Genomic DNA, 17,587 nt, shown 5'->3' on the forward strand with positions numbered 1-17,587 from the left:
CCTACTAAATTTGCCTTTAAAAGTATTAGCCCACTTTTTTTAAGATGCTTAAACCAGTGTTTATACTAAGTTCACAAGTGGGGTAATTCTCATGAGGTGTTTACCTGCACAATCTCCCTCCATCAGAGGAAATGTAGACACATCTGTCAGAAAGATTAGTAGAGATGGAAACAAACTCATTGATATAACCCGCTCGACGCATTATCCGAAACGTGTTGACTAACTTCTGATGATCACGGATGACACCAAGGATGTTGCCTGTTCAGAAAAAGACCAGATTCATGGTGCATTCTTTCCGTATCCAAAACTTTACTTACAAATCCTGATCACATCTAGTATGCAGAAAAGTACTTCCTACTTCTTGCAAACAGTAACAGCTGTCATAAAATTCCCCTTTTCTGACATGAAAAAGAATTTTTTTTTTCAATAAAAATAGAGGTGTCAGAATTTCACAGGTCATTTATCTGTTTGCCTTCAAATAGCTTCAGCAACCAAAAGGTGTGCTTCATCCAGCTTTCTTCAAACGTGTTTCAGCTCAGGTGTCCATTCACCAAGTAGCGTACAAGCAAACAACACTTCTGAAGCCTGTCATTTCACCTGTGCTGACATGGATCCAAGGTTCCCAAGAACAGACCAAGCGACTGTCCTGCTGCCTGGTCAGAAATTGAAGAATGACCTGATAATTTTCATATATGTGGTCACTCACAACAGCACCAGAAATCCACCTTCCAGAATTTAGCTCCACAAGATATTACTATCTTAGCAGGGCACTAAGCCCTGTGCACTAAGCACGTACTTATGTGTTCTGATGCATGATGAACAAACAAGAGAATAAAATTAAAAGAGCCACATGACAAAATAAAAATAAGATCAGTGTCATTTTAAACAAGACTTTAAATGGGGGGACAAAGCGTGATATTTTAGGGAGTTTGAGACAATGCAAAGGTCTTTACAGCTTAAAGGATTTGTATTTAACAGATTTTCTGTTCTCTTGGATCACAAGTTTAAATCAGAATCAAATCAGCCATCCAAAAGCCTTTTTTTTTAATGGGTTATTTAATGGATTAAACCCACAAACCAGTAGATTGAATAGTAAATTGTTTTGCCTTACTTAGTACTAGATCATCTACATTTGGGAACTTAACTATCTTCTTTCATACCACAGATTGAACTTGTGAAGGAAGATTCCAGTATTTCTGCTCTGCACTCCCCTCTGGACCATAAAATGAGACAGAAAAGAGTGTGTGTTTTCACTGAACCTTATCTTTAACATGCTGCTACAGAAAAGCACAGCAAAGGAATGCATTTTGGTCAAGTGTTGCTTTTATGTTAGTGGGAAAAGGCAGGATTGAAGAACAACTGCTGTTTAATTCAAATGGAGAACTTAGGGTGACAGACATTAAATACCAGTCCCTGAAAGTGGATGCTGTTGACAAAAGGCTATTTTTAATCACAGTTGTAGTTTTTAAATGTCAGTATTTTGAAATCTGATCTCATAGTACCTGTTGATTCAGAAACGCTGAAAGATCAGCAGTAAAAGGAACATAAGCGTGCAGATGCAAAGCACATATGCCAAATCACCCCTTTAACACAGAAATAAGGCTTGTTTTCCAAGGTCTAATTTCTTCTAATCATTCACAAAGCAAGTTGCCTTTTAAAAGGCACTTTTAAAGGGAATAGCATTGCTAAACTTAAGAAAGGAAATGTGAATTGTTTGCAGTTTTTAAATGGACTTGCATGTATATAAAAATTCATAAAAACTACAGTAAAATACTTTCTATGACTGAAGGTCTGAGTTTGCAAATTATTACAAATTTAGCAGCATTATTCTCCTCTTTTAAAAGTACTTTATGAATGGCCCCTCATGTGCTGAATGCCTGAAACAAATACGTATTTTTGTGCCTATTTATCCAAATGTGCTTTAAAACCATAATGAAATTTGAAAAAGCTTCCATTTCCCAGCTACACACATTTGCAGTCAGAGTTCTGAGGACACAAGTTCAGACAAGTAAGTGCCATCATCTGGCCTGTCTACTCTGCCTAACCCTATCAAAATATTTACAGATGAAATGATCTACACCTGGAAAACAGCATCTGTGGTTGACTGTGTTCCAAAAACTGTTGGGAGGGTTTCCGAAGCCTAACTCCCCATCAGCAACAAATCAGAGTCAGACTGATGAAAAGTTACATACCATTAAGGAAAACAAGGAACACATTTGGGTATGAAAGTTCTTCACCACAGAGCAAGTTGACATCTTCAACTCCAAGATTACTGGCTAATTTAATAATCGGGCCATCTTCCATATCCGTAGTGATGTGAGTCATGAGGGCAAGGTTTTTAACCAAACCACAAGCCTAAAATAAAAAAAGAAACCAAAAACCAACATATATTTTATTCCAAAGTATTAATACTATACATATCTTTTCCTTCCAAAACTGTACTTATGAGCAACAAAAAACCCTAAAATTAACTACACTGAAAATTAGGGGGGTAGAAAGGAAGAATGTTCTGTACCAAACTGAGATGTAATGTTTTAGCATTTACAAACTAGTAAAAAGTAAAAGTGATGAAGTTCTTGAGTTACACGACCATGTTTAACCCAGTGTCACCCTCTTCAAAGTAACAGCTACTTAGAAGCATAATGGAAATACAAAATCAGTTTAGCATATATTCTGTGTATTCTAATACACATTTTAACATTTTAAAAGGAAAAATATCCAAGTATCTTACATAGTGCAATTTCACTTCAGCTGCTTAATGAGACTAGCTCATATTGACTACATATTTAGGACAGAAATTTCAGTTTCTCCAGTACTTTCTATTTTGGGGAAAAAAGAAAAAAACCAGTCAGCATCAATTGTTGGGTTGAAATACATGGATGATGTCTTTAAAGTAAAACATGTAAGGGTGGTTTTCTTCCTCAAGCTAAAGGCTAAAGCTGTTTCTGTAATAATAAAACATTTTCCATAAAAATTGTGGGTTGACACTGTAACTTCAAAATAGAACATTACAGAACAAAGGTATTTAAGAGCTTAGCACTCCTCTCTCTCTGCCCTGATCAAAACAAAGCAAGTAGCTGTGCTGCAAAGATGGAAGGCCTCATGTCAGTCTTATACAGCCAAACGATTTCTGAAAGTTTCCAGCCAGTTCTCAGGTAGGAGAAAAAAGGCAATACAGTAAGGAGGACTAGGATATAAACAGATGGATGAGAGAAGACACAGAATGTGTTACCAAGGCAAGGATAATTTATCTCTCCAGAAGCCTCCTCATCAGAATTCTTCCTCTGATGGAGAATGCTCTGCTTGAAAATAATCAGTGCCCCCATTCCTCAGGAGAAGAAATACTGAAAGCAAACCAGATGTTCCTCACCTCTCCTTCAGGAGTGTCAGATGGGCAGAGCATACCCCACTGAGATGGTTGCAGTGACCGAGGACCGCTCACTTTCCTTGTCTTTTCAAACTGAGAAGAGATTCTAGTCATCATGCCCAGGGCGGATATGTATGACAAGCGGGACAGTACTTGTGTCACGCCTTGGCGGTCCATTTTGAATCTCTTCAGAGACCAATTTCCCTGGAGAATAAAGTATTTCAAGTAAGTTACCGCAGCGCATCCCTGTCTCAACAGTACACGTCTTTTTTCTCAATATCTAGACAGAATGCAATCTGAGGAGCTTTGCACAGCAATTGTTGCCCATTTATATAAAACCACTTTCTAACTCCCTATCTGGATATAAGCTACTAGTTATAACATACCCATTTAAGTATTAAAAAAAGTTGAAACAAAGTTTCAACAAAGTTTTAACAAAGTTCTTTCAGAGAAGAGGCTACTTTGCTATTATATATTCATTCACACAGAGTTTCTTCAGCATCTGCCCCTCATAGGTAAGTTAATAACCCAAATTTAGCTATATTACATTATTTTCTGTTCTCCCTTTATAGATTTGAGTATTTTTTAAAAAGTATTTTAAGAGAAATGTACTTTTACAATAGATCTTACAAACATTCAGTTCTGCCTTTCTCATAATTTGTTATTTTTGTAGGAAACAGACTTTTATGCTGGAGAAGTCTGACATCAAAGCCATCTGTACGTTCTTAAAGCCCTTTGGTTTTAGAATCCAGAGGAAAGAGACTCACTGATGTCTCTTCTCACAGAAGAAGGGGGGTGGGTTGGGCCTATCCAACTCCTCTGGTAGGATTATTCCAAATATGAAATGCAAGATCCAAGCACATGTCAGAGGTTTCACGTTTCAGGACTGTCATAGGCAGTATCACTTATGGTTTTAATTAGGAGAACAGAGGAGTTCAGAGAATGTTCTAGGACAAAATTATGTTTCCACGCCAAGCAAACTGAATAATCTGTATTGAAAGATCTTGAAATTTGGTGCACAATTTTTAACTTCATGGCATCTACGCCAGATACAGTTCCCAGCAGCTGAATCAGCAGATACAGCAAGTTTCTGTCCCAATTACTGGTGTTTACTGCAGCCACCATGTTACTGGTCAGTGCAAAAGCCACGAAGATCTCCAAGGTAATGCTTTCCCAAGGACTGCCTTCTGCTCCTTCCTGTAATCTCTTTGATAAACTCAGCTCACCAATGCTAATGAATAATTTGAAGCTCGCATCCTGTACTACACTGCAATCCTTTTAGAGGGTGATTTGCTTTGCTTCTTTCTTTATACATTAATAGCACAGTCCCATTTTGTGACGAATAGCAAGGAACCACTACCTATCCCAATGAGTTTGCTATTTGCTTCCCCTAAACGGACTGTCAAGTAAGTCTGCAGAACCCCCGTTTTCCCCTGTTACAGAAACTGGGAATGTTCAATGGCAAGTCAGTCAAAAGAAACCTGTCCACTTGCTCAACCTTCTCAGGAAGGGTTCACTTACTGGCCATTCCATTCTTTAAGGGCTGAGAGTTACCAGAATATAAGTGGAAGAATACAAGTGAGTAGTTTTTCCTCACACTAGAAATTACTGCATCTGCAGTCTACACTAGCATGGGGTTTCTTCTTTACTGCCCAGCAGACTCCAAAATCTCAAAGACTGGAGGAAAAGGGAGGCAAAAATGCTGCCTGTGGAAATAATATGAAAAATTCTTTGTTCTTTGGAGGTGACAGACTGACTCCTTCAAAAGTTGCTCCCTCAGTGGCATCAGATGTTTCTGCAGACACTGAAATGTCTGTTAGGCGTGTGGTGTTACTGCCTGACCTGCGCGCTCTCAGTCATTTCCTGGGTTAAAACAAGACCTATAGCAAACACCCCTGACCACCAGAGCACAGCTGATGCAGCAGTGCTACGAATTCTTCTGCATGCTACTGGTGTAATTATGAATTTGCAGAGTTATTTCATGCTCTTTGAGACTATCATCCAAGCATTCTGGTGAGATTGGAGATTGTTGCTTCCAAGAATGATTTTTATGGTATTTGCTTAATCTCTTGAATAGTACACACTGGGCATTGTTCCTGAGAAATTATTTTCAATGCTTAAGAGCAGATGGTGTTTAACTGCTTATATGGCAGCAAAAAAAAAGTCCAAAAGATAGTGGAAGAAGGAAGACTTTACAATATTTACTGAATAGTTTGCAGATTTATCTCTGTCAGTCCAAATGGAAAAACTGGCACCAGCTAGAAGAAAGCACTAGCATTTACAGAAACAAATCTGTCAATTGTTTTGGTTACGTGCACTGTAGAGATTTAACTACATTTGGGGCACTCAAAATTAAATAGTGATAAGCTTCAACACTGGGATCTGTAAGTAACAGACTGTTGGTGGTTTTGGATGCAATTTGTGAAGTTAATTTTGTTTACAAGAACTGAAGAAAAACCTCAGTTTCAGGCTAGGCAGTAAAGCCCTCTCAAGAGTTCCAAAGACTAAAAATTAACTTGCACAATTCTTACCACCAGCTACTAAAATATTTAGGCTAATCTAATTTCTTTAAAAGTCACAGATTTCAAAGTAATTTACAAGCTAGTAACTAGATTTCAGAAACCATCTCACAAACTGCTCTTTGCAGATGTGGGAGGTAAAAGACAAAAAAGGGTTAACTGTGGTAGGGTTTTTTGCATTAATATGACATCTAGCAGTTTTCTCTGTTAACAGTTCAATATAATTAGCCCAGAAATTTTGAAGCAATTTCTATGCTTCAAATTTGCTCATACGAATATGCTTTGCTCATAGAAATATGCTGTGCTCAAACATAGCAACTTCATGTGAAGAAAAAAGCACCAAAGAGCTCAGAATTCAGCTTTCTTTTTTTCTTTTTTTTTTTGCCTACACACCCCTCCCACCCCTGTTGTCTTCTGTTCATGATGTTTTCCTGCTGTTTTTCAACCACCTTTTGGACATATGATGTAACCTGACCCTAGCTAAATCCAGACAATAAAAAATACCATGAGCTGCATAGTAAAGTAGAACCTAGAAGACAGCTAGTTGGATAACTACAAGCACATTGCTTACTTCAAATTTGCTTGCTTCTACCATTCCTTCACAAACACCAAAATATCACTGTGAAATAAGTGGTGAAATGAAAAGTGGTTTGCTGATTCCAAAAAATTGAATTCCCAAAAGCTCCACCCAGGCCAGATTTGCAATTTTAATCTATAAAGAATGTTCTATAGATTTACTTCTATGACTAAAGGCAGTAGAGTCATCAGAACAACACTTACACATCTGTATCATTCATTGCAGTGGACAAACTTTCATCCTAGAATGACAACAAAAACACTCACCGTGGAGATGGCATTGACCATGCCGTTGGTGATCTGGTCCTGACGCATGTGCTTCACTACATCAAACTGAGCTGCACGTTGCTTGGGAATTACCTGGTCAGCGATTTTTTTCAGTTCAGAGTTAAATTTTTTGAACAAATCTTCAAATAGAAGAGAAAGAAGCTGGAAATACAAAACAATTGGATTAAGGGAAAAATTGTACTTCTCTGGGCCTGAGAAGGGTGGGTGGGGGAAGGGAAGAACCACATGTTACAAATAAAACATCCCCTCTGTTTCTCAAATATTTTTCTCAGAAGTTTTTTATCTCATTAAATTGAAATGCCGTATTAGACACATCATCTCACAATATAAATTAAGTAGAATAATGACCTAAGACTATGAATATATCCCTTTTTGGTTTGCTTTAATCCATCCTTCGCAGTATTTTAGTATACCCAAACATCTCTATGCTATCCATTCATTAACTCTTTTCCCTAATCTGCTACATTATAATCCATCTGATCTACTTCTTCCTTCCTCAAGTCACAAACTCTTTTTAAGATTTAATACCCCAAATGCACAACCCTGAAATTACACACAAGACTTGGAGGCAAGATCAGCTTCTCTTTTAATACTGGCTGGAATAACTGCAATAAAGACCAGCAAAAGAAACCCAGTCACCGGCAATGTCACAACCCATTTAAATCACATTTCCATGAGAAACAAAACCATCTTTTTAAGAAGCATATTAAGAAGGAGAACCCACTGGAGTCTCCAAACATAGATTATGAGGGACGTATATCAAAAGTAGTGAAAAAGTAAAAGAAGGAATGTGCACGGTTCTAAGATGCCTGAGAGTCTTGTTAAATAAGAACTAGACCATGACTGGAGTGCTGAACTGGAAGGACACTGTGTCCAAAAGAAGGACAAGCAGGGGAGAGGAGAAGGGGGTGTCACCTTCTGTGTAAGTGACTAGCTGGAGTGCATGGAGCTCAGTCTGGGGATGGATGAGGACCTGACCAAGAGCTGAGGAATCAGGGACAAGGAACATTATAGCAGTGGTCTGCTAAGGACCATCCAGCCAGGGAGACTGAGTGGATAAGGCCCTCTACAGATGTGAGCAGCCTCATGTTCACAAACCCTGAATCTCATGGCGGGGGACTTAAGCGGCCCCGGTATCTGTTGGAGGGACAACACAAAAGAGCATAAGCAATCCAGGGAGTTCCTGAAATGCATCAATTACAACATCATTCTCCAAGTGGCAGAGTGCCTAATGAGGAGAGGTGCCATGCTGGATCTTGTTAAGGAGAGGCTGGTTTGGAATATGAAGCTCAAGGGCAGTCTTAGCTGCACTGATCATGAAACGGTGGAGTAGCAAGGTCCTTAAAGCAGCGAGGAGGGCACACAGCAAACAAACTACCCTGGACTTCAGGAGAGTAGACACAGCCTCTTCAGGGACCTGCCTGGTAGAGTACCGTGGGACAAAGCCATGGAGGAATGAGGGACCCAAGAAAGCTGGTTAGTATTCAAGGATCACCTCCTCCAAGCTCAGGAGCAATGCATCCCCACAAAGAAGAAGTCATGCAAAACCACCATGAAGTCTACATGGATGAACAAGCAGCTCTTGGACAAACTCAAACACAACAAGGAAGCCTACGGAGGGTGGGAGCAAGGGAAGGTAGCCTGTGAGGAATACACAGAAATTGTCTGAGAAGCCAGGGATCAGGTTAGGAAAGCTAAAGCCCTGCTAGAATTACATCTGGCCCAGGACAAAGGCAACAAGAAGAGCTTCTATAGCTGCATCAGTAATAAAAAGATTAGGAAAAATGTGAGCCCTCCCCAGAATGAAACAGGAGACCTGGTTACCTGGGATATGGAGAAGGCTGAAGTAATCAATGATGTTCTTCCCTCAGTCTACCAGCCAGTGCTCTAGTTACACCACCTAAGTCACAGAAGGCAAAGGCAGGGACTGGGAGAATGAAGAACCACCCGCTGTAGGAGATCAGGTTCAAGACCATCTAAGGAATGTGAAGGTGCACAAGTCCATGGGATCTGATGAGATGCACCTTTGGGACCTGAAGGAACTGTCAGATGAAGTTGCTAAGCCACGATCCATCATATTTGAGAAGTTGTGGCAGTCCAGTGATGTCCCTATTGACTGGAAACAGGGAAAGAAACATAGCCTACATTTTTAGAAAGGAAGCCTGGGGAACTACAGGCCAGTCAGTCTCACCTCTGTGCCCAGCAAAATCATCAAGTAGATGCTCCTGTAAACTGTGCTGAGGCACATGGAAAATAAGGAGGTGATTGGTGATGGTCAGCAAGGCTTCACTAAAGGCAAATTGTACCTGACAAATTTGGTGGCCTTCTACAAGGGGGTTACAGTGTCATTAGAGTGAAGAGCAACTGATGTCATCTACCTGGACCTATGCAAACTATTTGACACTGTCCCATATGACATCCTTGTTTCTAAATTACTGACACATGGATTTGATGGATGAGCCACTCAGTGGATAAGATATTGGCTGGATGGTCACACTCAAAGAGTTGTGGTCAATGGCTTGATATGAGCAAGTCCAGAGAAGGGCTGCAGCACATCTCCCACGAAGACAGAGTTGGGCTTGTTCAGCCTGGAGAAGAGAAGGCTCTGGAGAGACTTTACAGCAGCATTCTAGTACCAAAAGGGGGCTTATAAGAAATCTGAACAGGGACTGTTTGCAAGAGCATGGAGTGATAGGACAATGGCTAGTGGCCTTCAACTGAAGGAGAGTAGATTTAGATAAGAGGAATAAATTCTTCTCTGTGAGGGCAGTGGGGCACTGGCACAGGTTGCCCACAGCAGTTGTGACTGCCTCCTCCCTGGCAGTGTTCAAGGCCAGGCTGGATGGGGCTTTGGGCAACCTGGTCTAGTGAAGAGTGTCCCTGCCTGTGACTGGGTGGTTGGAACCAGATGGGCTTTGAGGTCCCTTCCAACCCAAACCATTCTGTAATTCTATGAAATCAGTCATGGTATACCTTTGTTCTCAACAGAATTGAGCAGGACTTAAATACTTAACAAAACATTTAAAAAAAATTACTCAGCATACTTTTTTGTATTTGATTTCTTGCTCATAGAATATAAAACATCTCCTAATTTCACATGTGATAGTGATTATAAATCCATGCCATCCTTCTTCTCTGAACTAATAAAGTAAGTTACCCTACTAGTACACCAACTTGTTAGTATTTGCCAGTCTGAAAAGCATCATACTTTGCTAATTTCACTCCCAGGCTCTCGGTCTGTAAGAGCTCTATCTGGCAAAGCAGAGTCTCACAATAACCACATTATTTAGGTCAAGAGCAAGTGATTAAAGAAAAAGGATGGAATGCCAGTGATAATATTCAATGGATTTCATAGTTAGTCCAGGGCCTTTCAGCCTGCTTCAGACAGGAGCACTAAAGAGCAAATTATATTTAAGAAAAAAAAATACTGACAGCTCATCAATTGATTTTCATTGAAAATCCTAAGAAAAATTAATAAAGAAGTTAAGCTGCTGAAATACAGTTTCACCAATTAGCTTAATGTCAGAGAATTCTAATTAGGCGCCTTGAGATTGCTATTTAGCGTTTAAGCCTTTAGAGTGCCAAATTCTCCCTTTCACACAAACTGGTTGCAAAATTAAAGACATTAGGCAGCCTTAATTATATTATCAGAACAGCTGGGATTAGGCAATCTCTGAAGTCAAGGCGGTATTCTTTTGTCACAGGGTAGAAATCCCTTGCTTTCCAGGGTGCCGGATTTTGGTGCTGTTCCATATCTCACCCATACAAAGCAAGCTGCATTAGAAACAAAAAAAAAAAGGGGAAAAAAAAAAGGACAAAGAACAGAGTAATGCTTAGCAAATAATGAACACATTAAGGAAAGAGAAAAGGTAGGTGAAAAGATTAAGCCTGAAATCGGTAGGTTTTGCTAACACCTCAGCTGGCACCTGGCCTACCGAGCCTCTAGTGGCAGCAAGACTAAGAGAAAGCTCTGTAAACCAGCTTGGCTAGTGGATACAACTCTGTTATCTAAAGCTAAAGCACATTTCGTACTCTCTTGTCCCATGGGGTGTGAAATTAGCAGCTATTGTTTTCACACATTTTTATAAACACAATGCCTTTTATGTCTTTACATTGTTTAGACCACTATGTTTTTCTCCTCACACGGGAATCTTTTCTTTTCCATTCTTTATTCAAATTTTAAATCAACAGGATTTTTATTCCAGAAACACACTGGCATTAAAAAACACAACCAAAACCAAACCAAATCAACTATTTTATCCACACAAACTTTAGCTAAACACAAACATTTAGAAACTTGCAAAGAATCTCTACACTTTTTAGTCTGTAATCCAATCAAATTAATATTACACCGATAAGGTGGTTGAGAGGAACTCAAGTGTGCAGCTTGAAATGAGCTTTTAAAATATCACAAGGAAAACAGAACTACTCTTAATCAAGTACTACAACTACCCCAAATAGTTCTCCTCAGTGTATTTTCTTTTTCAATATCAACTTAGCTGTGACAATCCTCAACATTTAAAACCTCTTCCCAGTTAATTTAAACCAACTTTAGTTAATATCTGTGTGAGCTGAGGTCTTTCACTTACAGCTTGTAGAAAACCTTTTACCTGCTCTAATTTCTGCCTCTAATAATATTAAGAAATAAACTACTACTTCAATCCAGTTAAATAAGATAAATAGGATGACAAAACAACAATTAATTTTACCAATTACAGTCATACTGAACCACAGGAACATTAACCAAATGAATCCATTACAGTTTCAAATGTTTTCCCTTTTAGAATATTACACTAATGTGCTCCTTACTACTCCTCACACTTTAGAAACATGTTCTGCTTCAGCACAAGAGTAAAAATTTGATGAACAGTCAACATATGAGGATTTATTTCTTTTCCTAACAAGTTTTTTCAAAAAATGAGGAAGAAAAGCACATGTTTTTACTCTGAAATGATTGTGTGCTCTGTGTGTGTGTGTGTTTACCCATGTGCATGAAGGACAGAGCAGGATGGGAAGTAGAACAGGATTATGAGGCAATATGCACACATCTTTAAAAGCATAAGAAGATGACAATTCCCACTGGATACAAACAAAAAGGAATGGATGCTGTTACTTGGGCTACAACAGAAATCCCAATACAAATGATGCAGGGAGCAGAGATACATAGTTTCTCCAGTGTGGTGCATTACATACATTTGCCTGAATTTCTCATGCCTGACCAACAACCCGCAGAGATACTGGCTGCCAAAACTCCAACTTAAGTCAATACAGATCACAGCAAAGAAGTTCAAACCTAATGTAAACTGGTTAATGAAATAACCACACATGACAAGGAAAAAATACATGTCATGGTAACTAAGCAGTTCCTTCTTAGAACACAGTTTGGCCAACAGCTGTGAGCTGCCACTCTCTCTCCAAGAGAGTGGTGCCAATCAGACACCCCAGACCTTTCCCTCCTTCACAGGCCTTTATTACTGCTTCTACAGCTGGCACCAAAATTCTGCTAGCAGGGAAGACCATGCAATCCACTATTATTAGTTGCTCAAGTTAACTTTAAAGTGCTTACTTTGTTTATTTGTTGTCAATTGCCTTTCCAGCCTCTAGAGTAGCATGAATCAACAATCTTACGGGCTTCTCCAAATAACAGGAGGCTTGAGCTACACAAGCTGGGTTCTCCACAGTAGGACAGCCTGAGCCTGACATGCAGGTACTGATTTGGCCCCAGTTTATCCTTTTACTCCGTTACCTAGAGGGGGACACTGGGAGATGGATCTTACTGCTGCCTTCATGGCACTAACAGTATGATAATGAAACTAGAACTGATGCTGTATTTACACTGCTCTGTCCTTTTGCCTGGTATAAGGAGGCAATATGTAAGTGAGGATGTAATTTATTAGTCTCAATCAGGGAAGCATAACTATAAATCAACACAGAAAAGCCAACAGAAATGAGTGGAAAAACACTTCACTTGAGAATACAGGGATGCTTCTTATTCTGCATCTTTTAAAAATAGTAACAAAAATTCAAAGAGCACATCGCTCTGAAATAAAACCTCACCTGCCCTGCCAACTCCAAACGTTTATTTCCATAGTAGTCTCTGTCATCCACTTTATTTTCTCCTTGAGCCAATATGACTCTGCGCACCATCACTGCTGTGTATATGCACTTGGCACGAAAATTGAATTCCTTCACCTGTAAACAAAAAAATACTGATGTTTCAGGACCAGTTCCTTAGTTCTTACTCCATAACCATTTAGAGTCAATGGGTAATCTGACTGAGGAGTTACAAAAGCACTTTACCTCTTTAAAAACAGCTACAAGTAACATACATTAGTGACACTGAAACATATAGTAAATGAAAACACACCAGAATAAAGGTATAGGTCATGAGAATAAGGTCCTGAACTAACAGCTGATACTGCCTGGCTATGCAGAAAATATGCATTGTATGATAAGTAGCTCAATGGTACAGCCCCACATAAACATACAAATTACTTTTGACACAATCCAAACCTTTCCCCTTATTTTGAGGATGATTTACTTTATCTCAGCTACAAAGCATTGAAAGACATCATTCCATTCCAAAAAAAGCTCACACCACAAATAACCACAGAACTTTAGTTTAAAAAAAAAAGTAGCATTACATACAAGAACATGGGTCAGAATAGTTGATGCTAGCAGTTCTCGTGCTTCTTCCATCTTTGTTTTCTTTGGGCCTCCCCACATCCTTTGCCTCCGTACTTTGTTTCCAATGTACTTCAATGCCTGCCAAGTGGGGGAATTCATTGAGTTAATATGAGAATTATAACCTATACAAACATTCACACAAAAGGAGATCTGTATGGATTCTTCAATCAGTGCAATCCCACTGGTCACTGATGATACCAATGCCAAGCAAAGCACCAAACACTTTAGTGATGCCAATTAAAAAGAAATAAACTTGAAAATGGACATAATTCATTATAATTTAATATACAATGTGCTGTTTATCATATGTTGGTCATGTTTGGAATGGGAAGTGGTGAAAGAGTATGATTATTATAATATTACAAGAAAGAGGATTACAGAGATATAGGAAGGAGGACTATAAAAATTCCAATGATATCCAGTTTATTTAACTTTAGTTTTCACCTCCATTTTTTTCCCTGTACTTGCTGAGTTTCATTTGGATATTCAGCTGTGAAGTGGCACTCGCTGCTTAACAGGCATAAATATCGTATGGCATCCTCATCTGCCTCCAAAAATACCTTGCAATAATTAATGGATTCCACTCTTACTAGTTGTCCAAGAAACTGAATCATCTGCAGAATTCAGCATCAGATGAGTCAAAGAAACTACTGAGGTCCACAAAGGAAGTTCCTGTCTGGAAATGAAGCCATGCCCCCTACGCTGAAGAGTTCGCCTCCGCACTAAATGACAGACTATCCTTTCTACCTGTTGCCTTCCTCCCCACATAGCTCACTTCCATTTCATGTAACATTTCTTGCACAGAGTAACTTCTGTATTTCTTGCTTCCTACTTTCCTGGATGCTTCACATCTCTCTAGGTTCCTCCAGTATCATAATTTGACTCTCCTGACTGAATCAGGAAGGCCTTCATACGAACTCTAACCCTGAACAGCCCCAGAAGATGAAAACTAGAAAGAAGTTCACTTTACAACACACAGTTTTATACATGGAAAAATTCAATAATGTTACTATGAAATAGCAGAAATAAGACTAATCTTCAAAAGCTTCTTCTAGCAGATGGAAATACTGCCAGCAAAATAGCCTGTATTCTGGCTAATTCAAAAAGTACATGAATTAAGAGAACTCTGGCAAGTCATTAGCAGGACAGAGAGTGGCTATTATTGTGGGCTTTATACAAGAGATTAGAATTGGAGGAAACCATCTACTCATGATGAAATGGTCATGTTCACATAAATAGGGCTTTTGCAAAATGGGGCATGCAATTCCTTTTTAGAAAGTGGGAATCATCCTCAAAAAACCCCACCTAATATTATGGGCATCACTACATGCCACTTACATTAAAGCATAACCCTGGCCTTCTGAAAACAAAGCATTTATAAATATTTTTTTTCCAGTTAGGCAAAGCCTCACTTTTGACATGTCATGCCCCCTTAAAAGCCTCAGCTTAAAATAACACCAAAAAGCCTCAAGCACAACATGCATGTTGAATGCTGACACAGCAAAGTGGTCAATACCCATGGTCTTTAGATTTTTACAGCCTCTGGCCATGTGAAAAGACACACCTGCATCTGTGTAAAAATCTGAGCTTTTTGGCATTCTTCCAGACTAGGAGCAAATGCAGCCATCACATGTTCCTCTGTGCCAATCATCTGTACAATCTCTTGGTCACTCTCAACACCCATGGCCTAGAAAGAGAAGAAAAGACAGAAATAGCACAGGCTTTATGTTAACTCACTGACATTTGCTTATGCTAATTTGGTATTGTTTGTCTGCATTACTACTAAGCAAGAGATAGTTCTTCTCTAAGAAACTATGCCATCTGGCACTGGCAGCACATATTCCAGCTATGGAAGAACACTAAATGGAAATCTTGATAAGCAGCAGGAACACACACACACACTCTTTGGTGTTTTCCTAAAAAAAAATAAGTACCAGATAATAACAACCCTGCGTGTAAGAATGAAAACCAAGTCAGAATCTACAGTAAATAAAGGAAGGTGAAATTTCTTAAAGGATTACACATGGTCTCTTACCACAAGCAATTTTGCAAACTCAGTTGACTGTGATGCAGCACGTCCCATTTGAGAAACGTTTACAATTTACCCCCTTTGCAGTTCTCTGCATTTAGAAGATGACTTCACTGCACAATTCCACTTGAAAGCCATTCTGTTATTTCACTGATCCTTGGACACCTTGTTAGACTTTATACTGCGGAAAAAGCTTAATAAACTAAGAAAGCGCTTAACAGGTTTAGAAAAATCTCTCCATCAGTAAGTATTTCAAGGTGGCAGCCAGCAGTGAAGGCCTTTGTGGATTCCAGATGGTGCTAAAGCTCACCCCCCTTCACACGTTTGCCTGGAGCTCTGCCATATCAAGAAACAGAATAATCTCACTAAACCTCTTCTGGCTGGGCTCTAATATGTTTCTCAGAACTTTGTGAGGAAGTTACGTTTGCATTCATATTATTCCTCAAACTGCCTGCCACAAAGACCATTGTAAATAATGGCCTATGTAGACCCCAGTATCCTGGTTCTCATTAAAAACTGGCAGCACCCCAAAAAGTTACATTTTCCTCAAAAATGCAAAGTACCTTCCCTTCTTACTGCCTTCATTGGGTGTCACTTTGCTTAACACCTAGCTAACACTATCCCTTTGCAAAACTGTTACTCTAATTGTGAAATAATCAGCCTTTTTTTTTTTCTTTCTTTTTCAACAAAGAAGTGCTTGGTTGAAGTTTAAGTTGTGGTTTGCACAGATCACAATTCCAACATCTTTGGAATTGAGTGCCCAATGAAGACACAGTTACTTCGCCAGGTAAGAGTGTTTCATCATAGTTTGCTTCCACTAAATAGTGACCCCTCTGATCTCAAGGCTCTTTTCAGAAGCCGAATTTGCCCATGTGATATGACTGTAGTTTATATCTCTGTTTTTCCAATACTATTACACTTTCTGACCTTTTTAGATAAGGTCACACATAGATAAAAACCTCAGCAGAAAAATCAAAATCCCTCATGACCTGACAGATCCTTAAGAAGGCCCACAAAAGCATGAAAGCTTCACAACAGTCACTTTCCACATGTCTAGAACTTAACAGCTGACCAACAACCAGTCTAGGAACCACAACTGGACTCATACAATTACTGCACTTAGCTTACAGAAAAACAAAACTTTTAAAAGAATCTTTGTGCCACTTTAGGCACATATTCCAGGAACACACTTATCTAAAGCACAACACACTGCATTAATTTTAGGATGGCAATTAGATTGTAAGTCATCTAAAAAAATGAACAAAAGTAAGTGGTGGAGGAGAAGTCAACCTGCTGTTTTATTATGCTCCTTTGTCCATTAATAAAACAGAAAGCCACAGTAAATAAAAGAGGGTTGATGATTTTCTCTAACCCAGTGTACTCTCTGATCAAAAGTCTGATGACAACAAGAAGATGACACTAGGACACATCATGATATCCATGTAGATTTTCTATTTGAAGTTTGTAGCAGCAAATTCTTTCGAATTTGTATGCAGAAAAGGCTGGGATCCACCATCAAACAGTGTGGGGGAAATCATATTATGAGTAATGACTAAAAACTTAGGCAGATGTACTGCTACAATAGCCTAAAAATAAACCCATTTATTCTCCTCTGTACTCTCAATGCTTATGAGCAAAGCTGCACACACAAGTACACCTCTATGCAATGCTAACGGGGAAGCAACAGGCCCTGGCTGGTGTCAGACAGATCTGTAAACTTAACACTCTCTTTTTCAGTAAATGTGTCCCTGATGTTGCACTTACACAAAAACAAACTAGGGGAGTAATCAAATATCCCTGGGTTGGGGTCTGTGTTACAGAAATGCTAAGAATATGCGAAGTGGGAATGGGTCCTACGCTTAGAGTGCTCATGGTAACAGGACAGAGCCAAGGGAGAGGGAATGAACATAAAAGCAAAGCAGGACACTGAGTTTTAGGATTGAGCGGGGGGCTCAGCATGTCTGTCAACACCACCAGGCTGCGCAGTGTGGGCAACACACTGGAAGGAAGGAACGTCATCCAGAGGGACCTTGACAGGCTTGAGAGGTGGGCCAACCCGAACCACATGAAGTTCAACAAGGCCAGGTGGAAGGTCCTGCACATGGGTCAGGGCAGTCTCAA

The 17,587-nt window shown here is 39.4% G+C and overlaps 1 protein-coding gene across 1 annotated transcript in view; it reads right to left on the reverse strand.

Moving 5' to 3' along the window:
• The window catches only part of POLR3B (RNA polymerase III subunit B), a gene marked incomplete at its 5' end in the record, with an annotated part of 76,569 nt that overhangs the window by 41,085 nt on the left and 17,897 nt on the right, over window positions 1-17,587 (reverse strand). Inside the window, 7 exons of the mRNA XM_084261208.1 lie at window positions 105-258; window positions 2,193-2,355; window positions 3,371-3,571; window positions 6,730-6,891; window positions 12,808-12,942; window positions 13,399-13,515; window positions 15,002-15,124. Of these exons, the coding sequence (XP_084117334.1) occupies window positions 105-258; window positions 2,193-2,355; window positions 3,371-3,571; window positions 6,730-6,891; window positions 12,808-12,942; window positions 13,399-13,515; window positions 15,002-15,124 (1,055 nt within the window). The remainder of the gene's footprint in view (window positions 1-104; window positions 259-2,192; window positions 2,356-3,370; window positions 3,572-6,729; window positions 6,892-12,807; window positions 12,943-13,398; window positions 13,516-15,001; window positions 15,125-17,587) is intronic.

Source organism: Gallinula chloropus (genome assembly GCF_964237585.1).
Source record: "Gallinula chloropus genome assembly, chromosome: 1".
In the NCBI taxonomy this organism is placed as follows: domain Eukaryota; kingdom Metazoa; phylum Chordata; class Aves; order Gruiformes; family Rallidae; genus Gallinula; species Gallinula chloropus.